The sequence below is a fragment of the Salmo trutta genome, chromosome 5 (genome assembly GCF_901001165.1).
Source record: "Salmo trutta chromosome 5, fSalTru1.1, whole genome shotgun sequence".
In the NCBI taxonomy this organism is placed as follows: Eukaryota; Metazoa; Chordata; class Actinopteri; order Salmoniformes; family Salmonidae; genus Salmo; species Salmo trutta.
Window position 1 is genome coordinate 4072082 of NC_042961.1, and position 17190 is coordinate 4089271.

The following is a 17190-nucleotide window of genomic DNA, read 5'->3' on the forward strand; positions in this document are numbered from 1 at the left end:
GTACCAGCTAGTTACCTGTACAGACACAGCACCTGCAGTACCAGCTAGTTACCTGCACAGACACAGCACCTGCAGTACCAACTAGTTACCTGTACAGACACAGCACCTGCAGTACCAGCTAGTTACCTGTACAGACACAGCACCTGCAGTACCAGCTAGTTACCTGTACAGACACAGCACCTGCAGTACCAGCTAGTTACCTGTACAGACACAGCACCTGCAGTACCAGCTAGTTACCTGTACAGACACAGCACCAGCAGTACCAGCTAGTTACCTGTACAGACACAGCACCTGCAGTACCAGCTAGTTACCTGTACAGACACAGCACCTGCAGTACCAGCTAGTTACCTGTACAGACACAGCACCTGCAGTACCAGCTAGTTACCTGTACAGACACGGCACCTGCAGTACCAGCTAGTTACCTGTACAGACACGGCACCTACAGTACCAGCTAGTTACCTGTACAGACACGGCACCTGCAGTACCAGCTAGTTACCTGTACAGACACAGCACCTGCAGTACCAGCTAGTTACCTGTACAGACACAGCACCTACAGTACCAGCTAGTTACCTGTACAGACACAGCACCTACAGTACCAGCTAGTTACCTGTACAGACACAGCACCTGCAGTACCAGCTAGTTACCTGTACAGACACAGCACCTGCAGTACCAGCTAGTTACCTGTACAGACACAGCACCTGCAGTACCAGCTAGTTACCTGTACAGACACAGCACCTGCAGTACCAGCTAGTTACCTGTACAGACACAGCACCTGCAGTACCAGCTAGTTACCTGTACAGACACAGCACCTGCAGTACCAGCTAGTTACCTGTACAGACACAGCACCTGCAGTACCAGCTAGTTACCTGTACAGACACAGCACCTGCAGTACCAGCTAGTTACCTGTACAGACACAGCACCTGCAGTACCAGCTAGTTACCTGTACAGACACATCACCTGCAGTACCAGCTAGTTACCTGTACAGACACAGCACCTACAGTACCAACTAGTTACCTGTACAGACACAGCACCTGCAGTACCAGCTAGTTACCTGTACAGACACAGCACCTGCAGTACCAGCTAGTTACCTGTACAGACACAGCACCTGCAGTACCAGCTAGTTACCTGTACAGACACAGCACCTGCAGTACCAGCTAGTAGCAGAGCTTAACAGTCAAGATGTGTTGGTTGACTTGCCTGTGTTTCAGACCTGGGTTCAAATACTATTTGAAATCATTCATATTTGTAGAGAGATCGCTCCAATCTAGCTGGATTGCCACAGGGTGGGGTTTATCGTATTGGAACTATTCTTGGGTCCATTAAGCAGAGCCTGCTCAGTCAAGCACAAAGTAAGTATTTTCAATGAGTTCAAAAAAAGAATTGAACCCCGGTTTTCAGCGTTTTGCATGGTGCAAGCCCAAGCAGTGATGGCACATATCAGCTAGCAGTATAGCTATGAGTTCTGAATGGCACCCTGTTCCCTAAAGCTGTTCCAAAGCCCTGGTCAAAAGTAGTGCACTATGTAGGGAATAGGGTGCCAGCTCTCAGGTTAGGCTAGGGCAATAATGTTTGTTTGTACATGGAAGGTGCTAAACTGAACATTAAGCATGACAGTGGAACTACTCATTAGGTCGGAGCGCGCACACACACACACACACACACACACACACACACACACACACACATTAAGAGCTAATGTGCTCGGTAGAGCAGAGTAATAAGAGAGATGTTGGCATGTTAATGGTGTCAGGTAGAAGTATGGCTCTAAGAAAGTGAATAGGTAAACAAGTGTGGAGGAGGGAAGGATGGAGGGATGTAGAGAGGGGAGGATGGAGGGATGTAGAGAGGGGAGGATGGAGGTATGTAGAGAGGGAAGGATGGAGGGATGTAGAGAGGGAAGGATGGAGGGATGTAGAGAGGGGAGGATGGAGGAATGTAGAGAGGGGAGGATGGAGGGATGTAGAGAGGGGAGGATGGAGGAATGTAGAGAGGGGAGGATGGAGGGATGTAGAGAGGGGAGGATGGAGGGATGTAGAGAGGGAAGGATGGAGGGATGTAGAGAGGGAAGGATGGAGGGATATAGAGAGGGGAGGATGGAGGGATACAGAGAGGGAAGGATGGAGGGATGTAGAGAGGGGAGGATGGAGGAATGTAGAGAGGGGAGGATGGAGGGATGTAGAGAGGGGAGGATGGAGGGATGTAGAGAGGGAAGGATGGAGGGATGTAGAGAGGGGAGGATGGAGGAATGTAGAGAGGGGAGGATGGAGGGATGTAGAGAGGGGAGGATGGAGGGATGTAGAGAGGGGAGGATGGAGGAATGTAGAGAGGGGAGGATGGAGGGATGTAGAGAGGGGAGGATGGAGGGATGTAGAGAGGGGAGGATGGAGGAATGTAGAGAGGGGAGGATGGAGGGATGTAGAGAGGGGAGGATGGAGGGATACAGAGAGGGAAGGATGGAGGGATGTAGAGAGGGGAGGATGGAGGGATGTAGAGAGGGAAGGATGGAAGGATGTAGAGAGGGAAGGATGAAGGGATGTAGAGAGGGGAGGATGGAGGGATGTAGAGAGGGAAGGATGGAGGGATGTAGAGAGGGAAGGATGGAGGGATGTAGAGAGGGGAGGATGGAGGGATGTAGAGAGGGGAGGATGGAGGGATGTAGAGAGGGGAGGATGGAGGGATGTAGAGAGGGGAGGATGGAGGGATGTAGAGAGGGGAGGATGGAGGGATGTAGAGAGGGGAGGATGGAGGGATGTAGAGAGAGGAGGATGGAGGGATGTAGAGAGGGGAGGATGGAGGGATGTAGAGAGGGGAGGATGGAGGGATGTAGAGAGGGGGGGATGGAGGGATGTAGAGAGGGGAGGATGGAGGGATGTAGAGAGGGGAGGATGGAGGGATGTAGAGAGGGGAGGATGGAGGGATGTAGAGAGGGGGGGATGGAGGGATGTAGAGAGGGGAGGATGTAGGTATGTAGAGAGGGGAGGATGGAGGTATGTAGAGAGGGGAGGATGGAGGGATGTAGAGAGGGGAGGATGTAGGTATGTAGAGAGGAGAGGATGGAGGGATGTAGAGAGGGGAGGATGGAGGGATGTAGAGAGGGGAGGATGGAGGGATGTAGAGGGGAGGATGGAGGGATGTAGAGAGGGGAGGATGGAGGGATGTAGAGGGGAGGATGGAGGGATATAGAGGGGGAATGATGGAGGAATGTAGATGGACACAGTTGGACCTTGAACATCTTTAACACTGTGACTGGCTCAGAGTGAATGAGTACGTAAACAAAAGTAGAGGAGGAGAGATGAGGGGAGACACAGAGATACCGTTGGACTGTAAGCATCTTTGACACTTTGGCCGTGTCCCAATACCTGTACTTGCGTTCTAAATGGTAGGCATTTTGGGTATGTGAAAATGTAATATTTTATCTACATGTCTAGAGAATCATCTGTGTGTTTGACAACAGCTGATAATCAGCTGAGGGGACGCGCTGTACCAACATGAACAAATGGCAGGAATCAACCCTACTGAAAAAAACTGCATAGGTGCTGATTTTCAGTGCTGTAAAGTACTTAAGTAAAAATATTTTAAAGCACTACTTAAGTCGTTTTTTGGGGGTATCTGTAATTTACTTTACTCCATACATTTTCCCTGACACCCAAAAGTACTCGTTACATTTTGACAGGAACATGGTCCAATTCACACACTTATCAAGCGAAAATCCCTCGTCGTCCGTACTGTACTGCTTCTGATCTGGCTGACTCACTAAACACAAATGCTTTGTTTGTAAATGGTGTCTGAGTGTTGGAGTGTTCCCCTGGCTATCTGTAAATGATGTCTGAGTGTTGGAGTGTGCCCCTGGCTATCTGTAAATGATGTCTGAGTGTTGGAGTGTGCCCCTGGCTATCTGTAAATGATGTCTGAGTGTTGGAGTGTGCCCCTGGCTATCTGTAAATGATGTCTGAGTGTTGGAGTGTGCCCCTGGCTATCTGTAAATGATGTCTGAGTGTTGGAGTGTGCCCCTGGCTATCTGTAAATGATGTCTGAGTGTTGGAGTGTGTCCCTAGCTATCTGTAAATGATGTCTGAGTGTTGGAGTGTACCCCTAGCTATCTGTAAATGATGTCTGAGTGTTGGAGTGTGCCCCTAGCTATCTTTAAATGTTGTCTGAGTGTTGGAGTGTGCCCCTGGCTATCTGTAAATGATGTCTGAGTGTTGGAGTGTGCCCCTGGCTATCCGTCAAATAAAGAAATAAATGGTGTCATCTGTTTTGCTTAACATAAGACATTTGAAATGGTTTATTCTGTTACTTTTACTTTTGATACTTAACTACATTTTAGCGATTCCATTTACAGTTGAAGTCGGAAGTTTACATGCACTTAGGTTGGAGTTATTAAAATTTGTTTTTCAACCACTCCACAAATTTCTTGTTAACAAACTATAGTTTTGGCAAGTCGGTTAGGACATCTACTTTGTCCATGACACAAGTAATTTTTCCAACAATTGTTTACAGACAGATTATTTCACTTGTAATTCACTGTGTCACAATTCCAGTGGGTCAGAAGTAAATATACACTAAGTTGACTGTGCCTTTAAACAGCTTGGAAAATTCCAGAAAATGATGTCATGGTTTTAGAAGCTTCTGATAGGCTAATTGACATCATTTGAGTCAGTTGGAGGTGTACCAGTGCCTCTTTGCTTGAAGTACCAAAAAAAAATGATGTATGAAATGTATGCATTCACTACTGTAAGTCGCTCTGGATAAGAGCGTCTGCTAAATGACTAAAATGTAAATATAAAATGTAAATCATGGTAAGATCAAAAGAAATCAGCCAAGACCTCAGACAAAAATTGTAGACCTCCACAAGTCTGGTTCATCCTTGGGAGCAATTTCCAAATGCCTGAAGGTACCACGTTCATCTTTACAAACAATAGTATGCAAGTATAAACACCATGGGACCACGCAGCCGTCATACCACTCAGGAAGGAGACGCATTCTGTCTCCTAGAAATGAATGTACCTTGGTGCAAAAAGTGCAAATCACTCACAGAACAACAGCAAATGACCTTGTGAAGATGCTGGAGGAAACAGGTACAAAAGTATCTATATCCACAGTAAAACGAGTCCTACATCGACATAACCTGAAAGGCCGCTCAGCAAGGAAGAAGCCACTGCTCCAAAACCGCCATAAAAAAGCCAGACTACGGTTTGCAACTGCACATGGGGACATATATCGTACATTTTTGAGAAATGTCCTCTGGTCTGATGAAACAAAAATAGAACTGTTTGGCCATAATGACCATCATTATGTTTGCAGGAAAAAGTGGGAGGCTTGCAATCCGAAGAACACCATCCCAACCGTGAAGCACGGGGGTGGCAGCATCATGATGTGGGGTGCTTTGCTGTAGGGGGGACTGGTGCACTTCACACAATATATGGCATCATGAGATGGAAAATGATGTGGATATATTGAAGCAACATCTCAAGACATCAGTCAGGAAGTTAAAGCTTGGTCACAAATGGGTCTTCCAAATGGACAACGACCCCAAGCAAACTTCCAAAGTTGTGGCAAAATGGCTTAAGGACAACAAAGTCAAGGTATTGGAGTGGCCATCACAAAGCCCTGACCTCAATTCTATAGAAAATGTGTGGGCAGAACTGAAAAAGCGTGTGCGAGCAAGGAGGCCTACAAACCTGACTCAGTTTCACCAGCTCTGTCATTGTGGGAAGCTTGTGGAAGGCTACCTGAATTGTTTGACCCAAGTTAAACAATGTAAAGGCAGTGCTACCAAATACGAATTGAGTGTATGTAAACTTCTTACCCACTGGGAATGTGATGAAAGAAAAAGCTTAAATAAATAATTCTCTCTACAATTATTCTGACATTTAGCTTTCTTAAAATAAAGTGGTGATCCTAACTGACCCAAGACAGGGAATTTTTACTAGGATTAAATGTCAGGAACTGTGAAACTGAGTTTAAATGTATTTGGCTTGTAAACTTCCGACTTCAACTGTACTTTTGATACTTAAGTATGTTTAAAAACAAATACTTTTAGACTTTTACTCAAGTAGGATTTTACTGGGTGACTTTCACTTTTACTTGAGTCATTTTCTATTATCTTTACGTTTACTCCAGTATGACAGTTGAGAACTTTTTCCACCACTGCTGATTTTACTGGTGACCAGCCTTCACTGTGTTTTCATAGTGCCTTCACTGTGATTTCATAGTGCCTTCACTGTGATTTCATGGTGCCTTCACTGTGTTTTCATAGTGCCTTCACTGTGTTTTCATAGTGCCTTCACTGTGTTTTCATGGTGCCTTCACTGTGATTTCATGGTGCCTTCACTGTGTTTTCATAGTGCCTTCACTGTGATTTCATGGTGCCTTCACTGTGTTTTCATAGTGCCTTCACTGTGATTTCATGGTGCCTTCACTGTGTTTTCATAGTGCCTTCACTGTGTTTTCATAGTGCCTTCACTGTGTTTTCATAGTGCCTTCACTGTGTTTTCATGGTGCCTTCACTGTGTTTTCATAGTGCCTTCACTGTGTTTTCATGGTGCCTTCACTGTGTTTTCATGGTGCCTTCACTGTGTTTTCATGGTGCCTTCACTGTGTTTTCATGGTGCCTTCACTGTGTTTTCATGGTGCCTTCACTGTGTTTTCATGGTGTCTTCACTGTGTTTTCATGGTGCCTTCACTGTGTTTTGCTGGTGACCAGCCTTCACTGTGTTTTGCTGGTGACCAGCCTTTGCTGTGTTTTGGCTTGCAAAGTGATGTTTGAATCCTATTGGAATCCAGCCAGAGTGGGGATATCCAACAATTGGAACTGTTCTTCACTCACAACAACTTGGTTTCAGAATGACTGGCAGGGTTAAACAGAAGAATAAATAAGACTACCTTAAAACCATCTAAACTGGAACAACAACTCAGTAATGGGTGCAATAAGTCCAACGAACACATTGGATTAGTTTAGAAAAATGGATGTTATGTATCTTTGTGTAGCATAATATTAGTTAATCAGTCAATGTCAATGCAAAAACACAACAACAACAAATATATGAAAACAACCTGAGCTGTTTTTTCCCAGCAGGCAACGTAATTGTGCGTTAGATGGCACAGTCTCAGTAGGAGGAGCCTAGTATGCTGATATTTGTTGTCACTGCATTCATTGTTACGAAACAGTACATTCTAAATACTATTTTGTATGATTAGTACTACACAGTAGGCAGTTTAAGTAATTACTGGGCAAGCCAGATTTGGGACACGTCCTGGGAGTAGTTGAGGAGGGCAGTGATGGAGGGATACAGGGGGGATGGATGGATGGATGAAGGAAGGAAGGTAAGGAAGACAGAGAGAGCAAGAGGGAGAGAGCGACAGAGGGAAAAAAAGAGAGAGAGAATTTAAACCATTCTTTATTGGCACATTTCAACTTATTTACATATTGAATTCAGTGCCAATTCAAATGACACACCACTACACCCTGGAGGAAGTAAAACCAGAGAAACAAACACAGGTTATTTGAGTTCATCCAACTTTATTTTTATTTGTACTCTGAACACTTGTTAAAATGTGGGGGAGCTTTATTTCAAAACTGCTGCATTAGCATGAAGCAAAGTTTCAGATGGCTGATTTACATTGTGCAATGCAGGACTTAGTTGTAGCACTAATGCATGCTGAACACAGAAATCCATTTTCCATCAAGGGGGTGTACTGTAAATAATGCTTATCCCCGTTCCCAATCAAGCCTGCGTCCCGAATGGCACCCTATTCCCTTTATAGTGCATCACTTTTGACCAGGACCCATAGGGCACTATATAGGGAATAGGGTGTTATTTGGGAGACACCAGTGGGCTTCTGTGTGTGGCAGCAGCAGAGCATTATGGGTCTCACTTCACAACGTAGAAGCTGTTAAAACATGTTGTAAAGTAGGAGAGTATTGAACACACGGCTCGCGGTGAAATGAAGTGTTCCTACTGTTTGCCCTGTGTAGTTGGAGGTATATTCCATATTCCCATTGAAGTCTCACGCAGGCAGTAGCTGTGCTTCTGGGAGAAACACTGTCTTGTTCTCAAAGTGAATTGCTGATGTGTGATTTGCAGTAGGAGAATTGTTTGGCTTGTTTGAACTTTCCTACATGGATACTTTATTATTTAGTCCTCCTTTATTATTTATCTCTAACTATATGTACATATCTTCCTCAATGACCTCGTACCCCTGCACATCCACTCAGTACTGGTACCCCTTGTATATAGCCAAGTTATCATTACTCAGTACTGGTACTCCTTGTATATAGCCAAGTTATCATTACTCAGTACTGGTACCCCATGTATATAGCCAAGTTATCATCCACTCAGTACTGGTACTCCTTGTATATAGCCAAGTTATCATCCACTCAGTACTGGTACTCCTTGTATATAACCAAGTTATCATTACTCAGTACTGGTACCCCTTGTATATAGCCAAGTTATCATCCACTCAGTACTGGTACTCCTTGTATATAGCCAAGTTATCATCCACTCAGTACTGGTACTCCTTGTATATAACCAAGTTATCATTACTCAGTACTGGTACCCCATGTATATAGCCAAGTTATCATCCACTCAGTACTGGTACCCCTTGTATATAGCCAAGTTATCACCCACTCAGTACTGGTACTCCTTGTATATAGCCAAGTTATCATTACTCAGTACTGGTACTCCTTGTATATAGCCAAGTTATCATCCACTCAGTACTGGTACTCCTTGTATATAACCAAGTTATCATTACTCAGTACTGGTACCCCATGTATATAGCCAAGTTATCATCCACTCAGTACTGGTACTCCTTGTATATAGCCAAGTTATCATCCACTCAGTACTGGTACTCCTTGTATATAACCAAGTTATCATTACTCAGTACTGGTACCCCTTGTATATAGCCAAGTTATCATCCACTCAGTACTGGTACTCCTTGTATATAGCCAAGTTATCATCCACTCAGTACTGGTACTCCTTGTATATAACCAAGTTATCATTACTCAGTACTGGTACCCCATGTATATAGCCAAGTTATCATCCACTCAGTACTGGTACCCCTTGTATATAGCCAAGTTATCATCCACTCAGTACTGGTACTCCTTGTATATAGCCAAGTTATCATCCACTCAGTACTGGTACTCCTTGTATATAACCAAGTTATCATCCACTCAGTACTGGTACCCCTTGTATATAGCCAAGTTATCATTACTCAGTACTGGTACCCCTTGTATATAGCCAAGTTATCATCCACTCAGTACTGGTACTCCTTGTATATAACCAAGTTATCATCCACTCAGTACTGGTACCCCTTGTATATAGCCAAGTTATCATTACTCAGTACTGGTACCCCTTGTATATAGCCAAGTTATCATCCACTCAGTACTGGTACTCCTTGTATATAGCCAAGTTATCATCCACTCAGTACTGGTACTCCTTGTATATAACCAAGTTATCATTACTCAGTACTGGTACCCCATGTATATAGCCAAGTTATCATCCACTCAGTACTGGTACCCCATGTATATAGCCAAGTTATCACCCACTCAGTACTGGTACTCCTTGTATATAGCCAAGTTATCATTACTCAGTACTGGTACTCCTTGCAGACAGAATATACAAGTTATCATTACTCAGTACTGGTACTCCTTGCAGACAGAATAGACAAGTTATCATTACTCAGTACTGGTACCTCTTGCAGACAGAATAGACAAGTTATCATTACTCAGTACTGGTACCCCTTGCAGACAGAATAGACAAGTTATCATTACTCAGTACTGGTACCTCTTGCAGACAGAATAGACAAGTTATCATTACTCAGTACTGGTACCTCTTGCAGACAGAATAGACAAGTTATCATTACTCAGTACTGGTACCCCTTGCAGACAGAATATACAAGTTATCATTACTCAGTACTGGTACCCCTTGCAGACAGAATAGACAAGTTATAATTACTCAGTACTGGTACTCCTTGCAGACAGAATAGACAAGTTATCATTACTCAGTACTGGTACCCCTTGCAGACAGAATAGACAAGTTATCATTACTCAGTACTGGTACCTCTTACAGACAGAATAGACAAGTTATCATTACTCAGTACTGGTACCTCTTGCAGACAGAATAGACAAGTTATCATTACTCAGTACTGGTACTCCTTGCAGACAGAATAGACAAGTTATCATTACTCAGTACTGGTACTCCTTGCAGACAGAATAGACAAGTTATCATTACTCAGTACTGGTACCCCTTGCAGACAGAATAGACTAGTTATCATTACTCAGTACTGGTACTCCTTGCAGACAGAATAGACAAGTTATCATTACTCAGTACTGGTACTCCTTGCAGACAGAATAGACAAGTTATCATTACTCAGTACTGGTACTCCTTGCAGACAGAATAGACAAGTTATCATTACTCAGTACTGGTACTCCTTGCAGACAGAATAGACAAGTTATCATTACTCAGTACTGGTACTCCTTGCAGACAGAATAGACTAGTTATCATTACTCAGTACTGTTACTCCTTGCAGACAGAATAGACAAGTTATCATTACTCAGTACTGTTACTCCTTGCAGACAGAATAGACAAGTTATCATTACTCAGTACTGGTACCTCTTGCAGACAGAATAGACAAGGTATCATTACTCAGTACTGTTACTCCTTGCAGACAGAATAGACAAGTTATCATTACTCAGTACTGGTACCTCTTGCAGACAGAATAGACAAGTTATCATTACTCAGTACTGGTACTCCTTGCAGACAGAATAGACAAGTTATCATTACTCAGTACTGGTACCTCTTGCAGACAGAATAGACAAGTTATCATTACTCAGTACTGGTACTCCTTGCAGACAGAATAGACAAGTTATCATTACTCAGTACTGGTACCTCTTGCAGACAGAATAGACAAGTTATCATTACTCAGTACTGGTACTCCTTGCAGACAGAATAGACAAGTTATCATTACTCAGTACTGGTACTCCTTGCAGACAGAATAGACAAGTTATCATTACTCAGTACTGGTACCTCTTGCAGACAGAATAGACAAGTTATCATTACTCAGTACTGGTACTCCTTGCAGACAGAATAGACAAGTTATCATTACTCAGTACTGGTACCTCTTGCAGACAGAATAGACAAGTTATCATTACTCAGTACTGGTACTCCTTGCAGACAGAATAGACAAGTTATCATTACTCAGTACTGGTACTCCTTGCAGACAGAATAGACAAGTTATCATTACTCATTCTGTATCTATTATTACTTTTATTATTAAGTGTTTTACTTTTCTATTATTTCTCTACTTTCTTTCTCTCTGTATTGTTGGGAAGGACCTGTTAGCATTTTACTGTTAGTCTCCACCTGTTGTGTACGAAGCAGGTGACAAATAACATTGTATTTGACTTGATAAAGGCTTTTTAACTGCAGATCGTTGGTCCGAGTGTCTTGGTCAATTTCAGACGGTCTATCTGTATCTTACATGTTTAGCCTCCAATCTTTAAATCATATCAAATGTTATTTGTCACATACACATGGTTAGCAGATGTCAATGCAAGCGTAGTGAAATGCTTGTAAAAAAAAAAGATTTCCTGGGGTAACAATGTAAGAAATAATACATTAAAAAAAACAAAATACTGCATAGTTTCCTAAGGACCTGAAGCGAGTCGACCATCTCTATCGGCGTCGTTATTATCAATGCTGACGTATGCTGTATGATGTCTGGATTGTGAAAATCATTTTGTTCTTTCTTCTTTTCGCCCGGGCAGGAAGAGGGGATGACATCTGGACCCAGAGGATCACGAGGGCCAAAGGTAGAAAAACAACCCCTATGGTGGAGGAACAGGGCCAAAACAGGATGGCAGCCCCCTATGGTGGGGGAAGAGGGACAAAACAGACAGGCAGACCACCCAGGGTTACCACAATCTGGACTTATTATTCTCTAGCTAGATGAGGGATATTTCCACTGGCTATGATGATCCAGATTAGAAAACCTCCAAAGGACGACTAGTTCTTCTAATACCTCAAATGAACCCAGTTCATCCACTTCTGGCTCAGTTGGTAAGAGAGTGAAACTAGCAACGCCAAGGATGAGAGTTCAATTCCCACAATGATCACATACATGTAGTAAAAATCTCTGCAGTTACTGTAGTGTAAGTCTGTCAGGTGGCTTACATTATTATATTATTCACTGATGTCAGGGATCTGAAACACAGGTCCTGTTAAATCCAGGGAACTCTCCTTTTATTGAGCTGGGTCCCAAATGGCACCCTGTTCCCTTTAACAGTCATCAAAATGAGTTTCAAATGGCACCCTGTTCCCTTTAACAGTCAGCAAAATGAGTTCCCTGTTCCCCCCTCTCTTCCCTTTAACAGTCATCAAAATGAGTTCCCTGTTCTCCCCTCTCTTCCCTTTAACAGTCATCAAAATGAGTTCCCTGTGCCCCCTCTCTTCCCTTTAACAGTCATCAAAATGAGTTCCCTGTTCCCCCCTCTCTTCCCTTAAACAGTCATCAAAATGAGTTCCCTGTTCTCCCCTCTCTTCCCTTTAACAGTCATCAAAATGAGTTCCCTGTTCTCCCCTCTCTTCCCTTTAACAGTCATCAAAATGAGTTCCCTGTTCCCCCCTCTCTTCCCTTTAACAGTCATCAAAATGAGTTCCCTGTTCTCCCCTCTCTTCCCTTTAACAGTCATCAAAATGAGTTCCCTGTGCCCCCTCTCTTCCCTTTAACAGTCATCAAAATGAGTTCCCTGTTCCCCCCTCTCTTCCCTTAAACAGTCATCAAAATGAGTTCCCTGTTCTCCCCTCTCTTCCCTTTAACAGTCATCAAAATGAGTTCCCTGTTCCCCCCTCTCTTCCCTTAAACAGTCATCAAAATGAGTTCCCTGTTCCCCCCTCTCTTCCCTTTAACAGTCATCAAAATGAGTTCCCTGTTCCCCCCTCTCTTCCCTTTAACAGTCATCAAAATGAGTTCCCTGTTCCCCCCTCTCTTCCCTTAAACAGTCATCAAAATGAGTTCCCTGTTCCCCCCTCTCTTCCCTTTAACAGTCATCAAAATGAGTTCCCTGTTCCCCCCTCTCTTCCCTTTAACAGTCATCAAAATGAGTTCCCTGTTCCCCCCTCTCTTCCCTTTAACAGTCATCAAAATGAGTTCCCTGTTCCCCCCTCTCTTCTCTGTCAGGGTGAGCGTGGTGTCCCTGGTGTACCAGGAGACCTAGGGGAGAAAGGAGAGCCTGGTCTGGGAGTTGAAGGACCTCCTGTGAGTACATGGCACTGGAACATTTCTCATTTTTCTCGTGTTCATACTTTATTGTCCGTTGACATTTTCACAAATAAATGTTTTGCTTTTCAAACCAATCCTCCAGAGAATCCCAGCCGTTGCGGCCCCATCTCTCTAACCTGTAGTCTTCCCAAAACTTTTCTGTTGGACAACATTTCACACACCTTTTCAGTTCAGTCATCTTCAGAATGGCTTGTGCATAGACTTATATAGGATTTTATCCTGGTCAAATGAATGATACAATAAAGACTATATTCAATTAACATTAATTCCAAGATTAGATTTAAAAACATTGTGGACCTTTAGCATTACACACTACTTTACCATCTATCTATCCTCTGTGAGGCTGCTGCTGCTGGTTTCAACTTCAAAAAATGTCCGCTTGAGTTTTGTCCTTTGGTTTGTTAAATAGTGAAATTCAGGGTTGTTGGAAAGCAAGGAATCAATGGAACATAGCAAAGGATGGATGTTGAAACACAGTCCTTTACTGGATCTTGGACTGAGCTGCTGTTGGTGTTAACAAGTTGGTGTGTGTGTATGTGTGTGTATGTGTGTGTGTGTGAGTGTGTGTGTGTGTGTGTGTGTGTGTGTGTGTGTGTGTGTGTGTGTGTGTGTGTGTGTGTGTGTGTGTGTGTGTGTGTGCGTGCGCTGAAGGGGTGTTGTTGTAAACAAGCTGTGTGATGTGTTCTTATAGGGCCCCATGGGACAGAGAGGAGAGAGAGGATTTGAGGTATGTGGAAGAATATCTCCTGTCCAGACACACACACACACATCCATCTGATTCCTGTGATATTAGAGTATGGAACAGTACAGTACATACAGTACCTTCCAGTATTGTGCTCCTGGATGCTTAGATGAAACCTTAGTCTTCAGTCTAAAGGTTGAGGATATCAATTCTGAAACAACAATTTAATTCCAATGATATTGTAGTTTATGCATTTAAAATTAATATGCCATATAGTTTCAACAGGTCTGGTGTTAGTCTCATCAGGACAGGTGTTAATCTCATCAGGACTGGTGTTAGTCTCAACAGGACTGGTGTTAGTCTCAACAGGACTGGTGTTAGTCTCATCAGGACTGGTGTTAGTCTCATCAGGACTGGTGTTAGTCTCATCAGGACTGGTGTTAGTCTCAACAGGACTGGTGTTAGCATCACCAGGACTGGTGTTAGTCTCATCAGGACTGGTGTTAGTTTCAACAGGACTGGTGTTAGTCTCATCAGGACTGGTGTTAGTCTCATCAGGACTGGTGTTAGTCTCAACAGGACTGGTGTTAGTCTCATCAGGACTGGTGTTAGTCTCATCAGGACTGGTGTTAGTCTCATCAGGACTGGTGTTAGTTTCAACAGGTCTGGTGTTAGTATCACCAGGACTGGTGTTAGTATCAACAGGTGTGGTGTTAGTTTCAACAGGTCTGGTGCCAGGCTCATCATAGACTTAGATGCATGTCTTCTTTGTTAGGGTTGAGGATATATTGTATATTCTGATCCTAGGTCAGCAATCCTAATCTGAGAGGCATTTTAGATACGGGCCCTGATCTCATTAGTGTGTTATGGGGGTTGTCTTCTCTCCTAGGGCCCTCGTGGACCCTCCGGATTCTCAGGCCCTGCTGGGACCCCGGGGAGAGAGGTGAGTGGGATCAAGACCTTCCTTCCTCTCTTCCTCCCTTACTCATTCATCTCCTCCACTCCCCCTGTCCTCCTCTCTCTGCAGGAAGGGAGACACAGTGATACTTTACATCTGGAGATAAAAAGAGAAACTAACATTCGGAGGGAAAATGTTGTCTTTCCTTTCTGTCTTCTATTCCTCTTCCTCACATCTTTTCTCCACTCCTCCTCTCTTCCTCTCCTCCTCTCTTCCTCGCATCCACTTTCCCTCTCCTCCACTTATCCACTCTTCCTCTCCTCCTCTCCTCCACACCTCCTCTCCTTCTCTCCTCCTCTCCTCCACTCTTCCTCTCCTCCTCTCCTCCACTCCTCCTCTCCTCCACTCTTCCTCTCCTCCACTCTTCCTCTCCTCCACTCTTCCTCTCCTCCACTCCTCCACTCTTCCTCTCCACCACTCCTCCACTCTTCCTCTCCTCCACTCTTCTTCTCCTCCTCTCCTCCACTCCTCCACTCTTCTTCTCCTCCACGGTCTGCAGATAAAAAGAGAATCTAACATTCTGATGAAAGATGTGTTTCCTTTATGTCTGCATGAGAAAGTAGCAACAGTTTCTGGACACATCAGAAACACACACACAGCACCCCAACAGGATGAATGTCAAAGCGTGGGCCAAAGGGTGTGCAACGCTGTGTGTTTCTGGACACATCAGAAACACACATTTAAAGGGATCCCCTGGTCTCATAGCTGGTGACATCATTATTTCTGTCATTTAAAGGGATCCCCTGGTCGAGAAGGTCCCCCTGGTCCACCTGGCCCCCCGGGTCAACCAGTAAGTTAACCGCTCATCTCTTTCTGATCTCTCTCTCAGAGATATACTGTGTCAGTGTCACTTGGAGGTGCTAAGCCCACTGTACCATGTTTAGGTTAAATGCCTCAAAACCACAGAAAGACAACTATTTTACAGAAAACTGAAATCACAGGAGAAAATGTGGTTACACTGTACTTGAAGGGGTTATGTATAAGGCATTCATACCACCATAAAACAATCATGGTAACTTTGAGTATTTCAGTATCATTCATACCACCATAAAACAATCATGGTAACTTTGAGTGTTTCAGTATCATTCATACCACCATAAAACAATCATGGTAACTTTGAGTGTTTCAGTATCATTCATACCACCATAAAACCAGTCATGGTAACTTTGAGTGTTTCAGTATCATTCATACCACCATAAAACCAGTCATGGTAACTTTGAGTATTTCAGTATCATTCATACCACCATAAAACCAGTCATGGTAACTTTGAGTGTTTCAGTATCATTCATACCACCATAAAACCAGTCATGGTAACTTTGAGTATTTCAGTATCATTCATACCACCATAAAACCAGTCATGGTAACTTTGAGTGTTTCAGTATCATTCATACCACCATAAAACCAGTCATGGTAACATTGAGTGTTTCAGTATCATTCATAATATTTCAAGCTTCGAGTGATGCTAAGATAATTATGAGAGGTTCATTCAACTATGATCTGACTGAAAAAAGATCACAAAAATATTCATTGACATTTCTTTACATCTGTAGTCATTATCCAAAATGTATGATGATAATTTGTCTTTCCAACAGACTGCCTTGCCAATAGTTGGAGATATGAGCTCTTTACTCAAGGTACTGGACTGTTTCATTTATTACTGTTGTGTCGTATGATTATTCCCATCAATTGTCATTCCAACATTATTCAGTGTGGTGCATAAATCATACATCATTTTGTCATTGACAAGATTCATGGAAGATCTGTTTTTAATACCTTGAAGTGCCAACATGTAGATCCACATTGACTGAGGGTGTAGAAACAGGTTATAATTTAGCCTGCTTTAATTGCATCAGTTACTATGATTGCACAGTTACCCACAGTGGTGTGTTTCACAGTTTAAGACCTCACAGTTGAATCCAGAAACCAACTTTTCACCAGTACTAAACCTATTAGGGTGATGTTACGGTATTATTAACAGAAGCTCAGGAGCGCCTTCATCAGGTGGTGGTGGCGAACTGCAGCTAGAAATTCAAGAAATTGGAAATCCACTATGGAAATGCATTATTATATTCAACAGGAATCCTTGAAATGTCCTAAGAAGAATGCTTTTGTTCAATACATCCCTCCTGGAGTACACAGGGGTTGTGTCCAAAATGGTACCCTATTCCCTACACTGTGAACTACTTTTGACCAGAGAGCTACGGCTGGGCTCTTGTCAACAGCAGTCCACAATATAGAGAATAGGGCTCTGGTCAACAGTAGTGCACTA

At 43.4% G+C, this 17190-nt stretch overlaps 1 protein-coding gene across 4 annotated transcripts in view; it reads left to right on the forward strand.

The window, feature by feature from the left end:
- Window positions 1-17190, forward strand: part of LOC115193526 (collagen alpha-1(XIX) chain) — a 258296-nt gene that overhangs the window by 175484 nt on the left and 65622 nt on the right. For all 4 annotated transcript variants that reach the window (XM_029752231.1, XM_029752233.1, XM_029752234.1 and 1 more), the window contains 6 exons: window positions 11768-11812; window positions 13180-13257; window positions 13973-14008; window positions 14853-14906; window positions 15658-15711; window positions 16514-16555. In XM_029752231.1, coding sequence (XP_029608091.1) covers window positions 11768-11812; window positions 13180-13257; window positions 13973-14008; window positions 14853-14906; window positions 15658-15711; window positions 16514-16555 — 309 coding nt within the window. The remainder of the gene's footprint in view (window positions 1-11767; window positions 11813-13179; window positions 13258-13972; window positions 14009-14852; window positions 14907-15657; window positions 15712-16513; window positions 16556-17190) is intronic.